The sequence below is a fragment of the Osmerus eperlanus genome, chromosome 8 (genome assembly GCF_963692335.1).
Source record: "Osmerus eperlanus chromosome 8, fOsmEpe2.1, whole genome shotgun sequence".
Classification (NCBI taxonomy): domain Eukaryota; kingdom Metazoa; phylum Chordata; class Actinopteri; order Osmeriformes; family Osmeridae; genus Osmerus; species Osmerus eperlanus.
In genome coordinates this window covers 13,539,635-13,561,235 of record NC_085025.1, presented here as the reverse complement: position 1 = coordinate 13,561,235, position 21,601 = coordinate 13,539,635, and the positions used below count along the sequence as shown (strand labels likewise).

The 21,601-nt window shown below is 45.1% G+C and overlaps 8 protein-coding genes across 8 annotated transcripts; 3 read left to right on the top strand and 5 right to left on the bottom strand.

The window, feature by feature from the left end:
* Window positions 1–275: 275 nt before the first annotated feature.
* Window positions 276–1,205, top strand: LOC134024857 (histone H2A-like). Its single transcript, XM_062467576.1, has one exon. It carries the CDS (start codon window positions 280–282, stop codon window positions 664–666), a length of 387 nt encoding a protein of 128 aa, XP_062323560.1. The 5' UTR covers window positions 276–279; the 3' UTR covers window positions 667–1,205.
* A 308-nt stretch (window positions 1,206–1,513) lies between these two features.
* LOC134024854 (histone H3) lies at window positions 1,514–2,006 on the top strand. Its single transcript, XM_062467573.1, has one exon. The coding sequence runs from the start codon at window positions 1,532–1,534 to the stop codon at window positions 1,940–1,942; it is 411 nt and encodes a 136-aa protein (XP_062323557.1). The 5' UTR covers window positions 1,514–1,531; the 3' UTR covers window positions 1,943–2,006.
* Window positions 2,007–2,968: 962 nt separating this feature from the next.
* LOC134024856 (histone H2A-like) lies at window positions 2,969–3,501 on the bottom strand. Its single transcript, XM_062467575.1, has one exon. It carries the CDS (start codon window positions 3,487–3,489, stop codon window positions 3,103–3,105), a length of 387 nt encoding a protein of 128 aa, XP_062323559.1. The 5' UTR covers window positions 3,490–3,501; the 3' UTR covers window positions 2,969–3,102.
* A 1,048-nt stretch (window positions 3,502–4,549) lies between these two features.
* Window positions 4,550–5,182, bottom strand: LOC134024848 (histone H1-like). The gene has a single exon (XM_062467566.1). It carries the CDS (start codon window positions 5,159–5,161, stop codon window positions 4,550–4,552), a length of 612 nt encoding a protein of 203 aa, XP_062323550.1. The 5' UTR covers window positions 5,162–5,182.
* Window positions 5,183–9,083: 3,901 nt separating this feature from the next.
* LOC134024863 (histone H2B) lies at window positions 9,084–9,937 on the top strand. The gene has a single exon (XM_062467582.1). The coding sequence runs from the start codon at window positions 9,099–9,101 to the stop codon at window positions 9,471–9,473; it is 375 nt and encodes a 124-aa protein (XP_062323566.1). The 5' UTR covers window positions 9,084–9,098; the 3' UTR covers window positions 9,474–9,937.
* A 1,362-nt stretch (window positions 9,938–11,299) lies between these two features.
* LOC134024855 (histone H3) lies at window positions 11,300–12,207 on the bottom strand. Its single transcript, XM_062467574.1, has one exon. The coding sequence runs from the start codon at window positions 12,188–12,190 to the stop codon at window positions 11,780–11,782; it is 411 nt and encodes a 136-aa protein (XP_062323558.1). The 5' UTR covers window positions 12,191–12,207; the 3' UTR covers window positions 11,300–11,779.
* A 1,293-nt stretch (window positions 12,208–13,500) lies between these two features.
* On the bottom strand, window positions 13,501–13,903 carry LOC134024859 (histone H2A-like). Its single transcript, XM_062467577.1, has one exon. The coding sequence runs from the start codon at window positions 13,897–13,899 to the stop codon at window positions 13,513–13,515; it is 387 nt and encodes a 128-aa protein (XP_062323561.1). The 5' UTR covers window positions 13,900–13,903; the 3' UTR covers window positions 13,501–13,512.
* A 2,927-nt stretch (window positions 13,904–16,830) lies between these two features.
* Window positions 16,831–17,442, bottom strand: LOC134024850 (histone H1-like). The gene has a single exon (XM_062467568.1). The coding sequence runs from the start codon at window positions 17,440–17,442 to the stop codon at window positions 16,831–16,833; it is 612 nt and encodes a 203-aa protein (XP_062323552.1).
* Between the last annotated feature and the right edge of the window lie 4,159 nt (window positions 17,443–21,601).

The following is a 21,601-nucleotide window of genomic DNA, read 5'->3' as shown; positions in this document are numbered from 1 at the left end:
TCATGGAATAGCCTAGTTAATTACACATAGGCCTATAGCCTATAACTAGACGACCGAAATTGAGTCGAGGAGCGACGGAAAGGAACAAAGAGAAGGGTGGGGATCAAATACCCCCCTCGCAGTCCGCGATAGCGCGAAAGGCAACGCCTCCAGTTTTGCCGCTACCTCTGATTGGATCGAGACCGAACCGGCCTTGTGACCAATGACTGCCAGTTACCGTGAAGTATAATAGGTGTTCTTTGACCGAGTCTATTCAATGTAATCTAAGACGTCAACAAAATGAGCGGAAGAGGTAAAACCGGAGGCAAAGCCAGGGCCAAGGCAAAGACTAGGTCATCACGCGCCGGACTTCAGTTTCCCGTGGGTCGTGTTCACAGACTTCTTCGTAAAGGCAATTACGCGCAGCGTGTGGGAGCTGGCGCGCCCGTCTACTTGGCCGCCGTGCTCGAGTATCTGACTGCTGAGATCCTGGAGTTGGCTGGCAACGCTGCCCGCGACAACAAGAAGACTCGTATCATTCCTCGTCACCTGCAGCTGGCTGTCCGTAACGACGAAGAACTGAACAAACTCCTCGGTGGTGTCACCATCGCTCAGGGCGGAGTGTTGCCTAATATCCAGGCAGTACTTCTCCCCAAGAAGACCGAGAAGGCTGTCAAGTCCAAGTAATGTCCCCGTTTGATTTGTTGTGATTGTTCACCCTCCCCAAAGGCTCTTTTAAGAGCCACCCATTTAACTCTAGAAAAGAGCATTGACGTTCTCCGTAATCAATTCCAATGTGGAATCAAATTAGTTCACTGTAACCTAAATCCACACAGTGGGTCATACCACAACCGCATACTCTACCTGACTGAACATGATTATATTGCGCAATTCATCAACATTTTCCTCCCAAGTGTTAAGTGAGGTGCACAGTCGAGAATAACTTCCTTGGTGGAAGTAGCAGGGGTATTTTTTTGACCTAAATAAAACGCACTCCACGTATAGCCTATTTGATAGGCGTCTACAGTAGCCTATTATGTCTTCTTCGTCCCCCCATCAGCAGAATACGTTCCATGTAGGCCATAGATATATATAAAGACTAGTCTTACGGCGGAGTCTAGAACGTCCGCACATGGCGGCCATCTTGCTACAGTCAACTCGCTTAATTGGAGGAGACTTAACTGTGGAAGAAGAAAAAAAGATATATAGGTATATATCTGCACTCAAATACGCTGTTCAAGTGTAAAAAAAAAAAAAAAAAAAAGCGCTAGTTATTTTGGAAATTGTGATTAAATTTGACCTTTTGAAAGGGAAAATGGAAGTTGTTTGAAACTGATTATTAATTTGAAAATAGTAATAGCAAAGCAAGCTTGGGAGTGGGGCGGGGTCTTGTTTGAATTTTTGGCGGCCCTGATTACATCCAATGGCGGGGGAGAGGGAGGCTCCTGCCTGAGGCCGTCCAATCAATGCACGACGTGGCTGGAGATATAAACTTGTTCGCTTCCCCTTTTACTGTATTCAGTTTTGTATCGAAGAGAAGGAAACAAGCAGCATGGCCAGAACCAAGCAGACCGCTCGTAAATCTACCGGTGGCAAAGCCCCGAGGAAGCAGCTTGCCACAAAGGCAGCCCGTAAGAGTGCGCCAGCCACCGGTGGCGTGAAGAAGCCCCATCGTTACAGGCCCGGCACCGTGGCTCTGAGAGAGATCCGTCGCTACCAGAAATCGACTGAGCTGCTGATCCGCAAGCTCCCCTTCCAGCGTCTGGTCAGAGAAATCGCCCAGGACTTCAAGACTGACTTGCGATTCCAGAGTTCCGCTGTGATGGCTCTGCAGGAGGCTAGCGAAGCCTACCTGGTCGGTCTCTTCGAGGACACCAACTTGTGCGCCATCCACGCCAAGAGGGTTACCATCATGCCCAAGGACATCCAACTGGCCCGCCGCATTCGCGGAGAGCGCGCCTAAATGTAATTTGACTGCAACATCCCCAAAGGCTCTTTTAAGAGCCACCTCATTATCTCTATGAAAAGACCAGGCCTTCCGTTTCCTTGCATGCTTGTAGTATGTAAAATTCACACCACGATATGCAAAAAAGGACATTAAGCAGCTCAATTTTATCTAGTCCAGAACCAACTTCTACAAAACGGAAATGGTGCGGTATGAATTGAATTCCCAATATGCTACTACCAAAAGTGTAACCCACTGGTATTTGTAAGTATCAAGCCACCAGAAACAATGTTGCAGTGAATGGTATGCAGTTTGCTGTGTAACTTTAGCGGCAATGTAACAGTGAAGCAATATAGTCAGCCACTGGATACAGCCCCAAAGTAATTGCAGTCACTGATAAACCCCTTGGACTCGAGGATGGGATCAAAATGTTTAAAATAAGATGTCAAACTAAGTATATTAAAATTCAGCAGCCACAACATGTATCAACATTAACTATAAGGGAGCATGAAATCACCTCAACTGTTCACTTTAGACTACTAAAGTCTGCATCTTGCTTCAGTATCTTTTTCGTTTTCCAAATCTTTGTAAAAGCGTCTGCTAAATGAATACATGTTGTATTTACGTATTTACTTCACAAAGTTTAAACAAAAACACAACTGATCAATGGTAATGCAATTGCGCTTTGGACATTGCCATTAGACGCGTGGACAGAGCCTCCGTGCCCGCCTAAATTTCAAACTTTATGCCTCCGCCTTCATTTGAACTGTCTCGCTACTTATGTATTATTACAAATGTATATTTATAATCCAATTAATTATTTTACATCCGTCCGTGTAGCCTACGGAAATGAAACGAATAGGCCTAAAGAAAATTGACTAACTTGTTTTAGGGACTACCCGTGCCTCGGGTCTTTATTTCACCAAGGAGGCTATTCTTGTCTACACCTTATAGCGATAAAAACATTTTCCTCCAATGTGGTAACCTGTTCAGTCAGGTAGCTAGAGTATGCGGTTGTGGTATGACCCACTGTGTGGATTTAGGTTACAGTGAACTAATTTGATTCCACATTGGAATTGATTACGGAGAACGTCAATGCTCTTTTCTAGAGTTAAATGGGTGGCTCTTAAAAGAGCCTTTGGGGAGGGTGAACAATCACAACAAATCAAACGGGGACATTACTTGGACTTGACAGCCTTCTCGGTCTTCTTGGGGAGAAGTACTGCCTGGATGTTAGGCAACACTCCGCCCTGAGCGATGGTGACACCACCGAGGAGTTTGTTCAGTTCTTCGTCGTTACGGACAGCCAGCTGCAGGTGACGAGGAATGATACGAGTCTTCTTGTTGTCGCGGGCAGCGTTGCCAGCCAACTCCAGGATCTCAGCAGTCAGATACTCGAGCACGGCGGCCAAGTAGACGGGCGCGCCAGCTCCCACACGCTGCGCGTAATTGCCTTTACGAAGAAGTCTGTGAACACGACCCACGGGAAACTGAAGTCCGGCGCGTGATGACCTAGTCTTTGCCTTGGCCCTGGCTTTGCCTCCGGTTTTACCTCTTCCGCTCATTTTGTTGACGTCTTAGATTACATTGAATAGACTCGGTCAAAGAACACCTATTATACTTCACGGTAACTGGCAGTCATTGGTCACAAGGCCGGTTCGGTCTCGATCCAATCAGAGGTAGCGGCAAAACTGGAGGCGTTGCCTTTCGCGCTATCGCGGACTGCGAGGGGGGTATTTGGTCCCCACCCTCTTCTCTCTTTGTTCCTTTCCGTCGCTCCTCATTTTGAGCACCATTCGCTAATATTGTCATCAAATTTCTTTACAACCAGCACTTATCAGTAGGCTACATGGCTTAGGCTTTAGTTTGCTGTGATGACTTATGGGCGTTTTAAGAGGTTCTTTAAGTAGTCGCTATTATTTGTCTATATTATTAGCTATTAGTCCAGTCATTTAAGCCAAAATGGGGGTCAACTCAGTAATGAAAATTACTAAGTTGATTACTTATATTAAGACAAACAAAAAATGTATTACAAGTTTTTTGAAACGGTTTGTTAACATGGGCAAACGGGGCATACTAATTTATGCTCTCATTTGCAGAAATACCACAACATTGGATATAGCCAGGTGAACATGTCTTGCAGAATCTTGTTGACATCTTACAGTAAGAGACTAGACTTTCCAAAAAAGCAGGCTGAGATGTTACAGATGCGGATACATTTTGATCTTCAGTCGTTTGCTGCCTAACCCAATAGGAGCTGAGCTGCCCTGTGGGGGGGAGCTCCACGAAATGGAACTCAGAAACTTCCTTGTTTCTGTCAAGTCGCTACCATGAAAAGCGGTCTAAGAGCAGGGGAAGATTTCCCCACAATGTAACAAATACCTGTGGCCTGTTGTACCGGTGAGATGCCCATGTCAACGACATAGTATGATAATCCCCATGAACAAATGGGGCATTTTCTCAAAGCACTAGTTATGCTTTAGCCTACACGTAGTATTTGTGGAGGGAACCTAACAAATGGATGCACTTTTATGGAAAGAGTTGGTGGCTCTTAAAAGAGCCTTTTGTTTGTGCTTGTGTAACAGTGAGCAAAGCAACTGCCACGTAGAAGTTGTATTCAAGAAATTACTTCTTCTTAGGTGTCGCCTTCTTTGCCTTGGGTTTGGCCGCTTTGGGTTTGGCTGCCTTGACTGCCTTCTTGGGGCTCTTGGCTGCTACCTTCTTGGGCGTCACAGGCTTCTTAGCCTTTTTGGGGCTCTTGGTAGCCTTCTTGGCTGCCACGGGCTTCTTTGCCTTCTTGGGAGACTTCTTGGCAGCTGCAGGCTTCTTCGCCACAGCTTTCTTGGACTTTTTGGCCACAGCGGCCTTCTTGGCGACAACCTTCTTGGGCTTCGGAGTGACGGCTTTCTTGACAGGCTTCTTTGCCTTGGTCTCAGCGGCCTTGTTGATCTTAAAAGACCCGGAGGCGCCGGTTCCCTTGGTCTGGACCAAGGTCCCCTTCGTAACCAGTCCCTTGACGGCGACCTTGACGCGGGAGTTGTTTTTCTCTACATCGTAGCCACCGGCAGAAAGAGCCTTCTTGAGCGCTGCCAGGGACACGCCGCTGCGTTCCTTGGAGGCGGACACAGCCTTAACAATCAGCTCACTGACGCTGGGTCCCGCTTTCTTGGGCTTAGCTGCTGCCTTCTTCTTGGGTGCCTTGGCCGGAGCGGGTGCTGCTGGGGCGACTTCTGCCATGTCTGTCGTTTGAACCGATCGCTCGAGTAAACTCAACTGATTTCTGTGCTTGGGAGTAGTGTTCGGTTGTGGGCTGGGGGCTGGCCTTAAAGGCGGTATGAGAACTGTGTAGACTCAATTAGTCAGCTCGACCGCTGTCTGCAATCGACAAGCAGTGCCACTTGTGTTTTCTCCTCATGTATAACGGTGTACAAATCGCAGCTGGAATAGACAAACTGTCCAAAAGCAGCTGTGGCTAGAAAGTAAACTTCTTATTGCTCAGAATAAAGTTGTTCTAGTAGCGGAAGCCTCGTGTTTTTTGTTGCAACTGTCCCAACACGCCAGCGTTGAACTCCGAGACTGAGCTTTGCGCACGGGTTTACCGATGGCATTTTTCCTCTAAAGTGTTTAAAAGTGCATTCTCTTCCGACCAGTACACGTTGCACAGTGGGCCAAGATGTCAGGCAATAGACTTTGCAGCTTCGGGGTAGCCAGTTACGGTGCCAAAGGTTTTTAATGTGCGTCTTCTGAATCGCGTAAAACACAATCTCAAGTCCCGAGCCATCGCTGGGTTCCGTCTCCCTTCCACAAATTATTCGCCCTATATTTTCAGACAGGCAGGTCACCAAATACAGCACTTTTACCCAATACATTTCTATGAAAACATTACTCATGGTGTGTACTCACAGCCACCAATAGCGACGCATGTTGAGAAGGATATAATCCATACAGCCATTATGTTTATCAATTGTGGTGTCATTCTCAAGGCGCCAACTGCAGCGGCTGGATCCGAGACCCAAACATTGCCCTGTAGCCTTAGCGTTTTCACCTTATGAAATGGCAAAGAGTAGAGAGAGTGTGTAGAAATGTGAATACATGATGTCAAATTAAGTCTATGGTTATCTGTCATGGACATAGTACGACACAATAAGAACATGCCTAATGTTTAAAGTTCATGATGACCGTTCAGACTAAAGACATTATTCTGAATGCAGAGACAAGTCTCAATACTTGGTTTCTGAATGAAGACAACACCCTATTTGAGTCACTGCTTTTTAATAATTAGACGGAAAGAATTAAATACACGAATGTGCGTGACAATATGTGTGAAATTGAACCCTGAACAAATCGAGGTAGCCTACTCCTCACTCAATAGTTATTACATTTACATTTAGTAATTTAGCAAACGTTCTTATCCAGAGCGACTTACAGTAAGTACAGGGACATTCCCCCCGAGGGTATTAGGGTGAAGTGCCTTGCCCAAGGACACAACGTCATTTGGCACGGCCGGGAAGCGAACCAACAATCTTCTGATTAATAGCCCGACTCCCTAACCGCTGAGCCATCTGACTCCCTGATATTTGTTATGGTGGAGCGTAAGTTATTTTTTAAGATCAAAATTCACAATTGGTCATTTGCACAAGTAACAAGAACATGGATCATGACGATTGGAACATTTCAACGTGTAGAATTTGCTGGTCTCACAAGTGTATTTCAGAACAAAATTCTAAGAAAAACTGAAATGTGACTGAAATGACACTGTAATGTGTAACCCCAAGTGACAGCTAAAAACTGGTAGGCGTAGTTCATTACAATGTGTAGCTCACTCCCAAGTGTGGTAAAATGATATCCATTGTTACGCAACTTCAAAGCCCCCACTAGCCTATATGACGTCAAAAGAATACAAAGATGAGTTGTCTGCTACATTTAAAAGTATGTATTTTTTTAATGGGTTTATTATGCATATCTCTTGAAACTACATGTGTCCACATTACGTAAAACACTATGTAGATTAAACTAAATCATAATAACATTAATAATAATAATAATAAAGGCTGCATTTTCCACCGTTTTTATTTACTTCGTGGCAATTCCACCCCCCCCCCCCCACAATAATGTATAGTAACATGGTGCAGATTCCCTGCAAGCCACTCTGTCTCTGACCTACAGTTGATGTATTATATGTTTTGTATTAATTTATTATATTTTATATTACTACAATTAGTGTATAGTATAAGTTTTAAATATTATTCTCCACATTTAAATGTTACAACGCACCTTTTTGGTAAATTGGTTAGATGACAAAATGTAATCTGAACATGCATTCAGTTGAACTTCACTGTATGACCATTAACTATCGCGATCCCTTTCACCTGTAAGACCTAAATATAAATATATATATTGTAAAAATAAATTGCAAGATGATTTTGTAGGAGTCCTCTGATGCGGATAATAAAGGATTAATAAAAAAAAATGTTTTTGTACATTTGGCATTTCCCTTTGGCACTTATTTGTTTTTTTTCACAATGTATGCTTCATGTTTTGGCTACCAGCAATGTTTAGGTCTATCTCGTTGTTATGATCAGTAACCTATGCACTTTTGTAAAGCTCTCTCTCTTGGAAGTCGCTTTGGATAAAAGCGTCTGCTAAATGTAAATGTACAGTTTGCTATATATAAATATGCTAAATATACAGTTGCTTACCGAAAAAAACAATGACAACCAATGTTACGCAAGCATTAAAATTATTGGCTAACTGGATTTGGGTTTGCTGTGGAGGTGCTGTTCTCAAGGGGGTGTTCGTGTTTCTTCAGAAGGCAAGGAAAGTAATTGCCCAGGTAAATGTTTTTGAAGTTGGTGCTGCAGAAGCAGTAGACCAAGGGGTCCAACAGGCAGTTGATGAAGGACAGGACCATGACGCCGTCGAACACCTGCACCACCGTGTCCTCGAAGAGCTCCTTCCACTCCTGAACCCGGGCCACCAGCAGTAACCTTGAAGATGAGAAGATCTTGAAGAAAAAGGGAAGAGGAAGCTCTGACAAGAGTAGAGGCAAACCACAACATATGCGCTGTTAAGTGGTATGACAACAGGGTGGTCACACTTGTGTCATCCTTTGCTGGCCTTGATCCTGTGCAAAAGATTCAACGCTGGAACAAAGCCACCAAATCCTACATTGAAGTTGAGAGACCTCACATTGTGGGTGCATACAACAAATACATGGGCAGTGTGGATTTGCTGGACTCATTTGCAGCCAAGTACAAGTTCCCCATGAAATCACACCGCTGGTACAGTTACATCTTCTGGCACACCATTATCCTTGCTGTGATCAACGCCTGGCTCCTCTACAAATGGGACTGCACAGCTCTCAATGTTCCCAAGAAGAAGATGTTGTGCAGGAGACTGTTTCAGGCGCAACTAGCTTCCTCTCTCATCCTGACCAACACAGCTGTCAAAACACCATCTTCAGCCAGTGGGAGCCCTTTGATGTCGATAACAGTGACACCTCAGAGACCTGTGACTGCTCAGAAGAGACCATCCTCAGGTAATGGGGGTCCACCAAATGGGGTCCCAGTCAAGAGGGCATGTGAACCACCAACTGATGCGCAGGGACATGGTCGCACATTTCCCGGTGAAGACAACAAGAGGACGCTGCAGACACTGCATAAAAGGATATTCTAATACGCTTTGCAGAAAGTGCAATCTCGGTCCTATTCCGATTAAAGTGTCCAATAATAGTAATTGGAACAATGCACAGTATTTACAATAGAATTTGGTGTGGCTAGTAAAAACTAAAATGGTTTTGTATTCATATGTATTTAAGTAGACATTAGACATAAGTAAACAACCTATCTGACCTTTGAAAGGAAAAATGGACGTTGGTTGAAACCGATCCGTAACAAAACATGAAACAAAGTGGCAAACTTTTAATGGATAACAAAATGGATACTTTAGGGTGGCAAGCGCATGTCGTCCACTAGGATGGACGCATGCGCTGGAGAGATGCCAACAGGGAAGTAGCCTAGAATAGGCGGATAATCAGGCGCACGCGCGTTTCACAGTGTCAACGTCTCGAAGAGCTGGGAGGCGTGCCTCAATTTTTGCATTCAACCCCCTATATACTACGGGGAAGCGCTTGCCTGGCAATTCATTAGTTCCTGAAGAGAAACGAGACGTTAACATGCCTGAGCCAGCGAAGTCAGCGCCCAAGAAGGGCTCCAAGAAAGCCGTCACTAAGACTGCTGTGAAGGGAGGCAAGAAACGCAGAAAGTCAAGGAAAGAGAGCTATGCCATCTATGTGTACAAAGTGCTGAAACAGGTCCACCCCGATACCGGCATCTCGTCCAAGGCTATGGGAATCATGAATTCCTTTGTCAACGACATTTTCGAGCGTATTGCCGGAGAGTCTTCTCGCTTGGCGCACTACAACAAGCGTTCAACCATCACCTCCAGGGAGATCCAGACCGCCGTCCGCCTGCTGCTCCCAGGTGAACTGGCTAAGCACGCCGTGTCCGAGGGCACCAAGGCGGTGACCAAGTACACCAGCTCCAAGTAAACGGGTGCCATTTGACTGCCCTGTGATACCCCAAAGGCTCTTTTAAGAGCCACCCACACTACCTTGAAAATGTGCCAAATTCCATTTGCGCCTGTCACGGTTATGATTCTAACAGACTACAGGCGACTTGCGATGGTACGGGTACTTTACTAACGTTATGAACGTTGTCATGCGACCTGGGAATAGTCATTACTTTCCTAGCTCCTGGTCAGCACAAATGCATTGCGTTTTGCTGTTTTTACTATAACATTGTTGCAACAGTATTGCAAGAAATGTTCCAAGACTATAGTGTGTCATTGGGCAAAGCACTTAACCCTGCTTCCCTTGGGGAGAATGTACATGTACTTACTGTAAGTTGCTCTGGATAAGAGCGTCTGCTAAAATGACTAAATGTAAATAAAGGGTTTAACATTGAATGAATGAATGCACATTCATGTTTTGTTGCAACCCAGTACTCCGAATTAAGTACTATTTTGCAGGAATGTGACCTGAATAATTTATTTAAAAATACAATATGGTTATACTGTCCCACCTGACTTTCTGAGGGAGTACGAGTATTGTAGCCTCCTTTGATTAATTCAGCACAGGCCAACAAAATGTTCACACATTCACAGAAAATATTGATACAACATTTTTTTCACAGCCTACCCATCATGTCCATTATGTTTATATTGAAGATGTTTTGAGAGTCAGTCGCATTCATTCAAGCTCTTTTTTTTGGTTCTGGTTTTATTTAGACAATTGAATGGTTGCCCCAATATATGCAAAAAAAAGCTTCAGAAAATGTATGTGGACGCTTAACGTGGTCAATCCATGAAAATAATAACGTTTTGTTTTCACATTGTAAATAAAGGACATGTTGAACTGAAAGAACAAGTTGTGTCTTCTGAAATATGATGTGTTAGTGTATGTTTTAGGAAATGCTTAATTCAAATTAAGTATATTCTTGAACTGTCATTTCTGACCACCTGGGAACTGGTGATTCAGTTTCACTCATTCTGATGTGTTCTGTGGCACAGTAACTTTGCCATGTAAGATGTCTGTCTGTATATAGCCGTGGTCGAATTTGTTGTTACCCTTATAGTACTTTGAAATAATGCTTCATTCCTCCTGAAAGTGATGACATTCCAAGCTATTGCATCATCATCATCAAGAAGCTGTGAAGAGATTCATAATTGCTCAGTCTAACTAAGATATTATAAAATGTCCCGGACACATTTCTTGATACCCCTTAGAAAAGATAATAGATCATTATATAGACAAAATAGTGATTTTACAAACCAATTACTTCCTTTCATTTGAATAACACAAGACATGTCTCCAATCATGTAATCTGTCATTCGGCCTATTTGAATGGAGGAAAAAAGTCAGTGCCATTTGATATCATTGAGTGCACCACACTGAACACGGACCGGAGAAAGCAAAGGAGAGAGTTGTCCAAGGAGATCAGAAAGAAAATAATGTACAATTATGGTAAAGGTCAAGGCTACAAGTCCATCTCTATGGTGATGATGTTCATCATTGAGTGCACCACGCTGAACACAGACCATGTACCATGAATGAGGTAACGTTTCATGGTAAGTTCAAATCAACTAGCTACTACCTTTAAACATAATCCGTGAAATGAAAATATGAAGGTTAAAATAATGCATTTGTTAGTGAAATAAATAGACCACATATGCTAGCCTACCAAGGTTGGTAGTACCTGAAGTCCCGAGGGCAGTGTGCCAATCTTCTATATATTCTTTAATAAAATGCTTTTATTTTGAGACATTTAAAAGAAATGGGGACAAGTTTTTAGATATTTTGGGATAGAAGAGTGGATATTTGTGAGACTTTAATAGTAGCATATTGGAAATTCAATTCATACTGCACCATTTCTGTTTTGTAGGAATTGGTTCTGGACCAGATAAAATTGAGCTGCCATTTGTTGCAAATCGTTGTGTGGATAGGCCTACAACACTGGTGCCAGCCGTTTTACATACTACAAGCATGCAAGGACAGTCCAAATTCGATACAGGCCTAGCATATGTAATCGTTTCTCACAGATGGTGCGTTAGAAAAGTGGAACAGTCGTTCTGGGCAAAGTCTAATTGAGCTGCTTAATGTCATCGATTGTTAGAGCATTCGATGCAAATCGCATTGCTTTGACAGGCATACTCACTGTTGCCAGCAGTGTCATATGGTTATGATCATGGTATTACACATGATACAAGCATGCAAGGAAACGGAAGGCCTGGTCTTTTCATAGAGATAATGAGGTGGCTCTTAAAAGAGCCTTTGGGGATGTTGCAGTCAAACTACATTTAGGCGCGCTCTCCGCGAATGCGGCGGGCCAGTTGGATGTCCTTGGGCATGATGGTAACCCTCTTGGCGTGGATGGCGCACAAGTTGGTGTCCTCGAAGAGACCGACCAGGTAGGCTTCGCTAGCCTCCTGCAGAGCCATCACAGCGGAGCTCTGGAACCGCAAGTCAGTCTTGAAGTCCTGGGCGATTTCTCTGACCAGACGCTGGAAGGGGAGCTTGCGGATAAGCAGCTCAGTCGACTTCTGGTAGCGACGGATCTCTCTCAGAGCCACGGTGCCGGGCCTGTACCGATGGGGCTTCTTCACGCCACCGGTGGCTGGCGCACTCTTACGGGCTGCCTTTGTGGCAAGCTGCTTCCTCGGGGCTTTGCCACCGGTAGATTTACGAGCGGTCTGCTTGGTTCTGGCCATGTTGCTTGTTTCCTTCTTTTCGACACGAAACTGAATACAGTAAAGGGGAAGCGAACAAGTTTATATCTCCAACCACGTCGTGCATTGATTGGACAGCCTCAGGCAGGAGCCTCCCTCTCCTCCACCATTGGATGTAGTCAGGGCCGCCAAAAATTCAAACAAGACCCCGCCCTACTCCGAAGCTTGCTTTGCTATTATTATTTCCAAATTCAGAATCGATTTCAAACCACTTCCATTTTCCCTTTCAAAAGGTCATTTTTAATCACGATTTCCAAAATAACTAGCGCTTTTTTTTTTTACTCGGGCGTATTTATTAGCGTGCAGATATATACCTATAACTTGTTTTTCTTCTACCACAGTTAAGTCACCTCCACTGAAGATCTAAAATAGATTCTCTCATTTGTAAATGAGCATCTTTATTCCTGTAATCTACGATATCCTCTCAGCCCCTTGGTGCTTGTTTGAAAAGCGTTATGGAGTAGATAGAGCCATATGCCGCGCGTATTAACATGGTTTTCAGAAATCCAGGCTACACCTGATAAGGACACATTTTACTTTTCATGAGGGAAGTAATACTCGTAAGGGATATTGAAGGTGACACATTAGTAACTTATGTGCAATGTCAAATGTATAACTTTCTGGCTCATGAAAAACCTCAAGAACATATTGCGCTTTGCAAGAGTGATGTGGATGGCTCTTAAAAGAGCCTTTGGGGATGTTACAAAGCCGTGCCCGCCTAAATTTCAAACTTCATGCCTCCGCCCTCGTCTTCCTTTGAACTGCTGCGCGCAATGGCATTGGGTCAGATCCTTTGGTTGCTTTAGTGGTTTAGTTATGCATTACAAAATTATATTTATAATCCAAAAATATTTTTTTTACTAGCGTCAATGTAGGCTAAGTGTATACTACGGAAATGAGACTATCCAGATATGTAGGCTACATGGCTGTGGGAACGTATTCTGCTGTGGGTTGGGGGGGACATAATAGGCTCCTATAGACGCCTATCAAATAGGCTATACGCAGAGTGCATGTATGATCATTAACAACGTTGATACGATAAAATACCCTATCCAAAGAAAGTTGTCTTAATCTTAAATATAATAAGGTCAAAAATTGCCCCTGCTACTTCCCGCGGGAGCCTACAGGGTCTGTTTTTCAGTTTCGTTTTGGCTCACTACATCTGTGAATATAACCCACCTGTGAAATAATTTCATCCTTGAATGAAAATGGTTAATAAGGTCAATGCGCTTTTCTAGAGTTAAATGGGTGGCTCTTAAAAGAGCCTTTGGGGAGGGTGAACAATCACAAATCAAACGGGGACATTACTTGGACTTGACAGCCTTCTCGGTCTTCTTGGGAAGAAGTACTGCCTGGATGTTAGGCAACACTCCACCCTGAGCGATGGTGACACCACCGAGGAGTTTGTTCAACTCTTCGTCGTTGCGGACAGCCAGCTGCAGGTGACGAGGAATGATGCGAGTCTTCTTGTTGTCGCGGGCAGCGTTGCCAGCCAACTCAAGGATCTCAGCAGTCAGATACTCGAGCACAGCGGCCAAGTAGACGGGCGCGCCAGCCCCCACACGCTGAGCGTAATTTCCTTTACGGAGAAGTCTGTGAACACGACCCACGGGAAACTGAAGTCCGGCGCGGGATGACCTGGTCTTTGCCTTGGCCCTGGCTTTGCCTCCGGTTTTTCCTCTTCCGCTCATTTTGTTGACGTTTAAGATTACAGTGAATAGCATAGGTCGGAGCCCAGGTATTATACTTCACGGTAACAGGCAGCCATTGGTCACAAGGCCGGTTCGGTCTCAATCCAATCAGAGGTAGCGGCAAAACTGAAGGCGGAGTCATTTGCTTCATCGCAAACGGCGAGGGGGGTATTTGGTCCCCATCCTTCTCTTTGTTCCTTTTCGTCGCTCCTCATTTTGGGCACCATTCGCTAAAATGGTCTCCATTAAATGTCATTAGAACCAGCATTTCTCAGTAGGCTACATGGCTTAGGCCTTAGTTTGCTGTGATGAATTATGGGTGTTTTAAGAATTTCTTTAAGTAGTCGCTATTATTGCTCGATATTATTAGTATTAGCTATGGTGTGCAGTGATATTAGTATGCGGTGACCCCCATCCCCCCAAAGAACAATTATGAAGCCAATGTAGTGATTTTATGTTGCGTGAAATAAAATACTATATTTTGCACTGGACCCACCATACCAAGGGCCCACACTGACCTTTATGACTAAATGTCCTTAAACACATTGCTTTTTCCACTGCATCACAAATGTATCTTATACCATTTGTATTTTTTGTAATATTTGTGTTTTTTGTATTTTTATATTGTAAAAACGTATATTTTTGGAACAGGTGCCGAACAGGTGCCGCGGGAGGAGCAGCCTGCGTCGCAGCGGCCGCTCGTGCCACTGGACAGCGAGCTTGTTTCCTCCTGCTTTGCGAGGCACCTGTGGAAACAGAGAAGGGAGCAGCATTAGGTTTCTTCTGCAGGGGCATATGCCCTAGCTGCTAGCAGGTGCTTCCTCTCCTCCTCCAGGCGCGAGAAGCGTTCGGAGGCTGACGCCACAGCCGGTCCAAACAGGCCCTCGCTAGCCACTGGAGCGTTGAGTAGGGCGGACTTGTCCGCCTCCCTCATGGCTGTCAGCGACAGCCACAGGTGGCGATGAACCACAACGCTGTTTCCCATCGCCCTGCCAGCGCAAATCGCTGCCCCCTGATTCAGGTGGAGCGCGGCAGATGCCATCCTGGCAACCCACGACGTCTCCTCAGCCAACAGTCCCTCCGGTCTCTCCGTGGAGAGTTTGGAGACCGCCGCCGTCAGAAGGGCGGCGTTCCCAGAGGCAGCCGCTGCCTGCGCACCCCAGACATACGCCTTGTCTGCCAGAGAGGCATTAAGCTTGTCCCGGGCTGATGGCAGGGTCGCCTTCCTCGCCGTCTTCCAAGCGCTCGCCCCTGGCCCCAGGTAAGCCACGAGGGACGGTTCCAAGGGTGGGGGACCGGACTTCGCTGCCTCACCCAGCCCGTTCACCCTTGTGAACGGGAGGAGCGCCTTGACTGGGGCGTTATCCACCAATGGCGCCTCCCATGAGCCCTGCACATAGTCTGCCAGTCTCGGCATAGTGGGGCACAAGGGCTTTGAGGCCTTCAGGCGTTTTGCATGAGGGCTGACATCTCACGGGTCATCTTCCTCCACAGGAGGAGAGGCCGGCAGGGGAACGCCCATGATTTCGGCTGCCTTCGCGATGACAGACGGGAAGTCTGCCCTGCGAGACAGCGCAGAGGAGACGGGAGGGGCGGGAGCCGGCTCTTCGTCATCCTCTGAGGCCGAGGTCAACACGCGTCCCTCTACCTCAGAGAAGTGCGGGGGGGTTGAACGCAACATGCTTGGGAAGAAAGCCTCCACAGAAGGTTACCGCCCAGACGCGTGCACCTCAATAGCCGCCTCGAGGTGGTCCTCAATTTCTGAACTCTCCTCCTCGGAGAGCAGAGCCCACATCTTCGAGGGGCTCCTCCACCTTAAAGAAGTCGTGACGCAGCCGCCTCTCCGAAACGGAGAGGCCAGCGCACGACAAGCAGACAGGAGAGTTCAACAAACCGTCCCTGGCATGCCGAGGTCCCAAGCACATGAAAAATAATTTGTGGTGGTCTCCATCGGCTTCCAAGAAACGGCACCGGCATTGGGCCCTTAAAAGAGCCTTGCGCGGAAGCGGTGGAATGTAAAAGCTCATTTCAGACATTCTTTTATTTTTCAAGCCACTAAATTCGAGCAACCCATGCTGAATTTTTGGGGAGGATGAGTGACAGCTGTCACCCCCTTATATAGGGCACCTGTGTGAGTGACAGGTGCGGATACATTTTGATCTTCAGTCATTAGCTGCACTAGGCTGCGGGTAAACCAATAGGAGCAGAGCTCCCCTATGGGGCGGAGCTCCACGAAATAGAACAATTATAGAGCCCCTGTAGTAATTTTATGTTGCGTGAAATCAAATACTATATTTTGCACTGGACCCACCATACCAAATTTGTATTTGATTAGAATTATTGAGGAGCCCCCTGATTATAATTGATAATGTGATAGAAGCTATATTAGGCTATTGAAGTTGATGGAGAGGAGGCTGAGGGGGAACTGATATCGACCACATTGGGCCATTACCTAAATGCCAGTGGGTTGCTCTGGCAATGTTCTTTAAGTCTTTTAGTCTTGAGTCTTTCCAAAAAATCAGACTGAGATGTTACAGATGCGGATACATTTTGATCTTCAGTCGTTTGCTGCCTAACCCAATTGGAGCTGAGCTGCCCTGTGGGGCGGAGCTCCGCGAAATGGAACTCAGAAACTTCCTTGTTTCTGTTAAGTTGCTACCATGAAAAGCGGTCTATGAGCAGGGGAAGATTTCCCCACAATGTAACAAATACCTCTGGCCTGTTTTACCGGTGAGATGCCCATGTCAACGACATAGTATTATAATCCCCATGACCAAATGGGGCATTTTCTCACACGTAGTATTTGTGGAGGGAAACTAACAAATGGATGCGCTTTTACGGAAAGAGTTGGTGGCTCTTAAAAGAGCCTTTTGTTTGTGCTTGTGTAACAGTGCGCAAAGCAACTGCCACGTAGAAGTTGTATTCAAGATATTACTTCTTCTTGGGTGTCGCCTTCTTTGCCTTGGTTTTGGCCGCTTTGGGTTTGGCTGCCTTGACTGCCTTCTTGGGGCTCTTGGCTGCTACCTTCTTGGGCGTCACAGGCTTCTTGGCCTTTTTGGGGCTCTTGGTAGCCTTCTTGGCTGCTACGGGCTTCTTTGCCTTCTTGGGAGACTTCTTGGCAGCTGCTGGCTTCTTCGCCACAGCCTTCTTGGGCTTCTTGGCCGCAGCGGGCTTCTTGGCGACAACCTTCTTGGGCTTCGGAGTGACGGCTTTCTTGACAGGATTCTTTGCCTTGGTCTCAGCGGCCTTGTTGATCTTAAAAGACCCGGAGGCGCCGGTTCCCTTGGTCTGGACCAAGGTCCCCTTCGTAACCAGCCCCTTGACGGCGACCTTGACGCGGGAGTTGTTCTTCTCTACATCGTAGCCACCGGCAGAAAGAGCCTTCTTGAGCGCTGCCAGGGACACGCCGCTGCGTTCCTTGGAGGCGGACACAGCCTTAACAATCAGCTCACTGACGCTGGGTCCCGCTTTCTTGGGCTTAGCTGCTGCCTTCTTCTTAGGTGCCTTGGCCGGAGCGGGTGCTGCTGGGGCGACTTCTGCCATGTCTATCTTTGAACCGATCGCTCAAGTAAACTAAACTGACTTCTGTGCTCGGGAGTAGTGTTCGGCTCTGGGCTGGGGGCTGGCCTTAAAGGCGGTATGAGAACTGTGTAGACTCAATTAGTCAGCTCGACCGCTGTCTGCAATCGACAAGCTGTGCCACTTGTGTTTTCTCCTGGTGTATAACAGTGTACAAATCGCAGCTGGAATAGACAAACTGTCCAAAAACAACTGTGGCTAGAAAGTAAACTTCTTATTGCTCATAATAAAGTTGTTCTAGTAGCGGAAGGCTCGTGTTTTTTGTTGCAACTGTCCCAACACACCAGCGTTGAACTCCGAGACTGAGCTTTGCGCACGGGTTTACCGATGGCATTTTTCCTCTAAAGTGTTTAAAAGTGCATTCTCTTCCGACCAGTACACGTTGCACAGTGGGCCAAGATGTCAGGCAATAGACTTTGCAGCTTCGGGGTAGCCAGTTACGGTGCCAAAGGTTTTTAATGTGCGTCTTCTGAATCGCGTAAAACACAGATCTCAAGTCCCGAGCCTTCGCTGGGTTCCGTCTCCCTTCCACAAATTATTCGCCCTATATTTTCAGACAGGCAGGTCACCAAATACAGCACTTTTACCCAATACATTTCTTTGAAAACATTACTCATGGTGTGTACTCACAGCCACCAATAGCGACGCATGTTGAGCAGGAGATAATCCATACAGCCATTATGTTTATCAGTTGTGGTGTCATTCTCAAGGCGCCAAATGCAGCGACCTGGACCCGAGACCCAAACATCGCCCTGTAGCCTTAGTGTTTTCACCTCATGAAATGGCAAGGAGTAGAGAGTGTGTAGAAATGTGAATACATGATGTCAAGTTAAGTCTATGGTTATCTGTCACGGACATAGCACGACATGGTGTTAAAAGACCATGCCTAATGTTTAAAGTTCACGATGACCGTTCAGACTAAAGACATTATTCTGAATGCAGAGACAAGTCTCAATACTTGGTTTCTGAATGAAGACAACACCCTATTTGAGTCACTGCTTTTTAATAATTAGACGGAAAGAATTAAATACACGACTGTGCGTGAAAATATACGTCAGTGACAAGTTTGTTTATAACTTGATAAGTTTGCATCACGTTATACGTGATACTGATCCGTTTTTCTTTTTCTGGTGTGGTAGCAATACTCTGCCGTAACAATATGAGTTAAATGGACCCCTGCACAAATCTATGGTAGCCTACTCCTAGTAACTCACTCGAAATAGTTATGTTGAGCGTTAGTAATCAAATCAAAATTCACAATTGGTCATTTGCACCAGAAACAAGAAAATTGATCCTTACGATTTGAACATTTAAAATGGTAGAATTTGCTGAACAAATTCTACTTAAGTCTATTTCAGAACAGAAATCAAATAAAAACGGAAATGTGACTGAAATGACACTGTAATGTGTAACCCCAAGTGACAGTTAAAACTGGTAGGCCTAGTTCATTACAATGTGTCTCTCACTCCCAAGTGTCATAAAATGATATCCATTGTTACGCACCTTCAAAGCCCCCACTAGCCTTTATGACGTCAAAAGAATACAAAGATCAGTTGTCTGCTGAACAGGCTGTAGGCTAATAACATAGATAGATAGATACTTTATTAATCCCGTGGGGAAATTCAGGTATCTCTCACAGCTCTCATACCAACAACAACCACAGACAATATACAGACAACACGATACAATACAAACAGACAACACAACACAACAAGGCCATGTACAGAGTAGATAAGATGAAAACGTAGAACGTAGGGTGCTGCTGCCTATATCTTCACAACAGTCACTGCCTTCCTGACCAGTCTGTCCAGCCTTAGTGTATCCCTTCCGCTTTGCTCCAGCTCAGCACCCGCGGATCGGCTCTAGAAGCTCCGCAGTTTAGCAGTCCCTCGCTACGTCATGGCAACCAACTCAGTCATCCAAACAAATCCTCTGCCTCTGCCTCTTTAAAAAGTATGTATTTTTAATGGGTTTATTATGCATATATCTACAAACGACATGTGTCCACATTACGTAAAACACTATGTAGATTAAACTAAATAATAATAATAATAAATATAGCTGCAAGCAGCAATGAGGTGGCCAAACCGGTAAAGCAGGTAAAATGAACAAAAAACATTTTAGACATTCTCAGAACAGGGTTCTGAGTAAATGTAGCTTTTAATCCATCAAAGATTTGCTGAGATACGACCCAACTTCCTGTTTGCCGGCTTTGCCGCAGATTTTGATTGGCTGTACCGATCAAACCGTTTCGAAAATCGAGAGCACAAACGGGTTAATGTACATACATTTTCTTTAATATCATTTTCTGTAATGCTACACACCATATACAGTATGTATACATACACATTTACATGTTGTTGTTGCTCTTCTTCTACACTTCTATTTGACCTTGGCTGAAAATGGAAGATTCTATAGCTAAGCTATGTCAGTTATAGCTACGCTAGCTTAGCTATAAAATCTTCAATTTTCAGCCAAGGTCAAATCATATAATATGACAGTGTCGCTCAGTTTAGCTAATATTGGGTTAACACGACAACACGAACGTTTGCTAACGCACGCCCTCCGATAATTAACGTGAAGTGATCAATAATGGAAGACGAATGTCGGAGCAAAAATGTATGCTTCAAACGACGGGACAGAAGATAACTTGATCGACTACACACAATAAAGGCAAATTGCTTCACACAGTGACAAGTGGTTGTGATCACTTTTGAGGAGTTTTGCTCACCTTTATGAAGCGCGAACGTTAGCTGCGTTGCTGCGTGCATCGAAGACATGACATTCCAATAACTTAATTCCATGCTGTGTGTTCAAATGCTTCTTCATATTTGTGGCATTTCCTCCCTTCGATGAAATAGACTTTTTACACGCGTTACAAGTGGCGTTGTTGTCATTTTGTTGTGTGAAATACAACCAATCACCTTCTCTGCCGAGCGGATGATACGCTGCAGCCTGCTCTTGTCCTTGGCAGTGGAAGCAGCGTACCAGATGGTTGTACTGAAAAGTTACAATACGACCAGTTGTCATACTGTGGTGTTGTTGATTCAAATTATTATTTATTTTTTTCATTTATATAGCACACTTTTAAAACAACAAAAACAGTATCATTTAGCCATTTGAAATCTATTGTAATGACCTGACTAAGTCAGAAAGGAACAATCGTCCAGGCATAAGATGAAGTTCCCGAATTGACATTTATTAACCACATGGTACACAGGCTACTAGTAAGCCAAACGTTTGTACAGCTGTTTGGCCCTAACCCATGCTAAATAAAAGAAAGGTAGACCACAAAACAATAGTGACCATTGTTATATGACTTTTTACTGTCAGAAGATAGGCCAAGGAAGACACCCAAATGAAAAAGAGTTCACTTTGTTTATTAGATCGAGCTGCTCGGATCACGTCACCACATCAGGCAGAGTGGTTGGCATGAGTGAAAAACCTGTCTCTCAGATGGCCATTATATACATGAGCTAGACAGTACAGATATAGTAACCACCAAAACATGCCCTTTAACAGTACACATTCCACGAATAATGCACAGGGGAAATGGCACACAGGTGATGCGGTCATAACTAAGTTTGGAGACCATTATCTGCTTCCTCGCTCTCCTGAGGTTGCACAGAGTGCATCCCTAGATCTATATGTGTCCTTCTAGGGGCCCACGGAGCGACCTCTTGACCTCCCTAAGACACAAGTTTCGTGTATACAGAATATCTGCATATCAACCGTCTCTTGTGAAACCCAGACATAACAGAAATAACAGATGATAAACCTGGTCCTAACTTCGAATGCTCCATCCCCCTGCACAAACCCCCTCCATGCCCCTTCGCCAACCACCAGGATGCCCGGCATCCGAACATTCCGGGCATTCCCGTGGTGGCAGACAGCAGGTTGATTGGCATGTCGGACCCTGCGAACACTACTGGTAAACAACCAACTAACAGCCTATCATATAACACACGTCTTTCTGTGTGGGTCGCTACACTATTTTTGTACTTTAACTGCTAAGATTCCTTGATGAGATGCCTTATCAATCTATGAACGTTACAAAAGATTAACACTGCAGTCAGATAGCTACCCTGTTTGCTATTGTATAATGTCTGTTTGAAATACATAT

Bases quoted from the DNA above. Each gene is read 5' to 3' on its own strand.
- LOC134024857 (XM_062467576.1), top strand. From the start codon at position 280: ATGAGCGGAAGAGGTAAAACCGGAGGCAAAGCCAGGGCCAAGGCAAAG.
- LOC134024854 (XM_062467573.1), top strand. From the start codon at position 1,532: ATGGCCAGAACCAAGCAGACCGCTCGTAAATCTACCGGTGGCAAAGCC.
- LOC134024856 (XM_062467575.1), bottom strand. From the start codon at position 3,489: ATGAGCGGAAGAGGTAAAACCGGAGGCAAAGCCAGGGCCAAGGCAAAG.
- LOC134024848 (XM_062467566.1), bottom strand. From the start codon at position 5,161: ATGGCAGAAGTCGCCCCAGCAGCACCCGCTCCGGCCAAGGCACCCAAG.
- LOC134024863 (XM_062467582.1), top strand. From the start codon at position 9,099: ATGCCTGAGCCAGCGAAGTCAGCGCCCAAGAAGGGCTCCAAGAAAGCC.
- LOC134024855 (XM_062467574.1), bottom strand. From the start codon at position 12,190: ATGGCCAGAACCAAGCAGACCGCTCGTAAATCTACCGGTGGCAAAGCC.
- LOC134024859 (XM_062467577.1), bottom strand. From the start codon at position 13,899: ATGAGCGGAAGAGGAAAAACCGGAGGCAAAGCCAGGGCCAAGGCAAAG.
- LOC134024850 (XM_062467568.1), bottom strand. From the start codon at position 17,442: ATGGCAGAAGTCGCCCCAGCAGCACCCGCTCCGGCCAAGGCACCTAAG.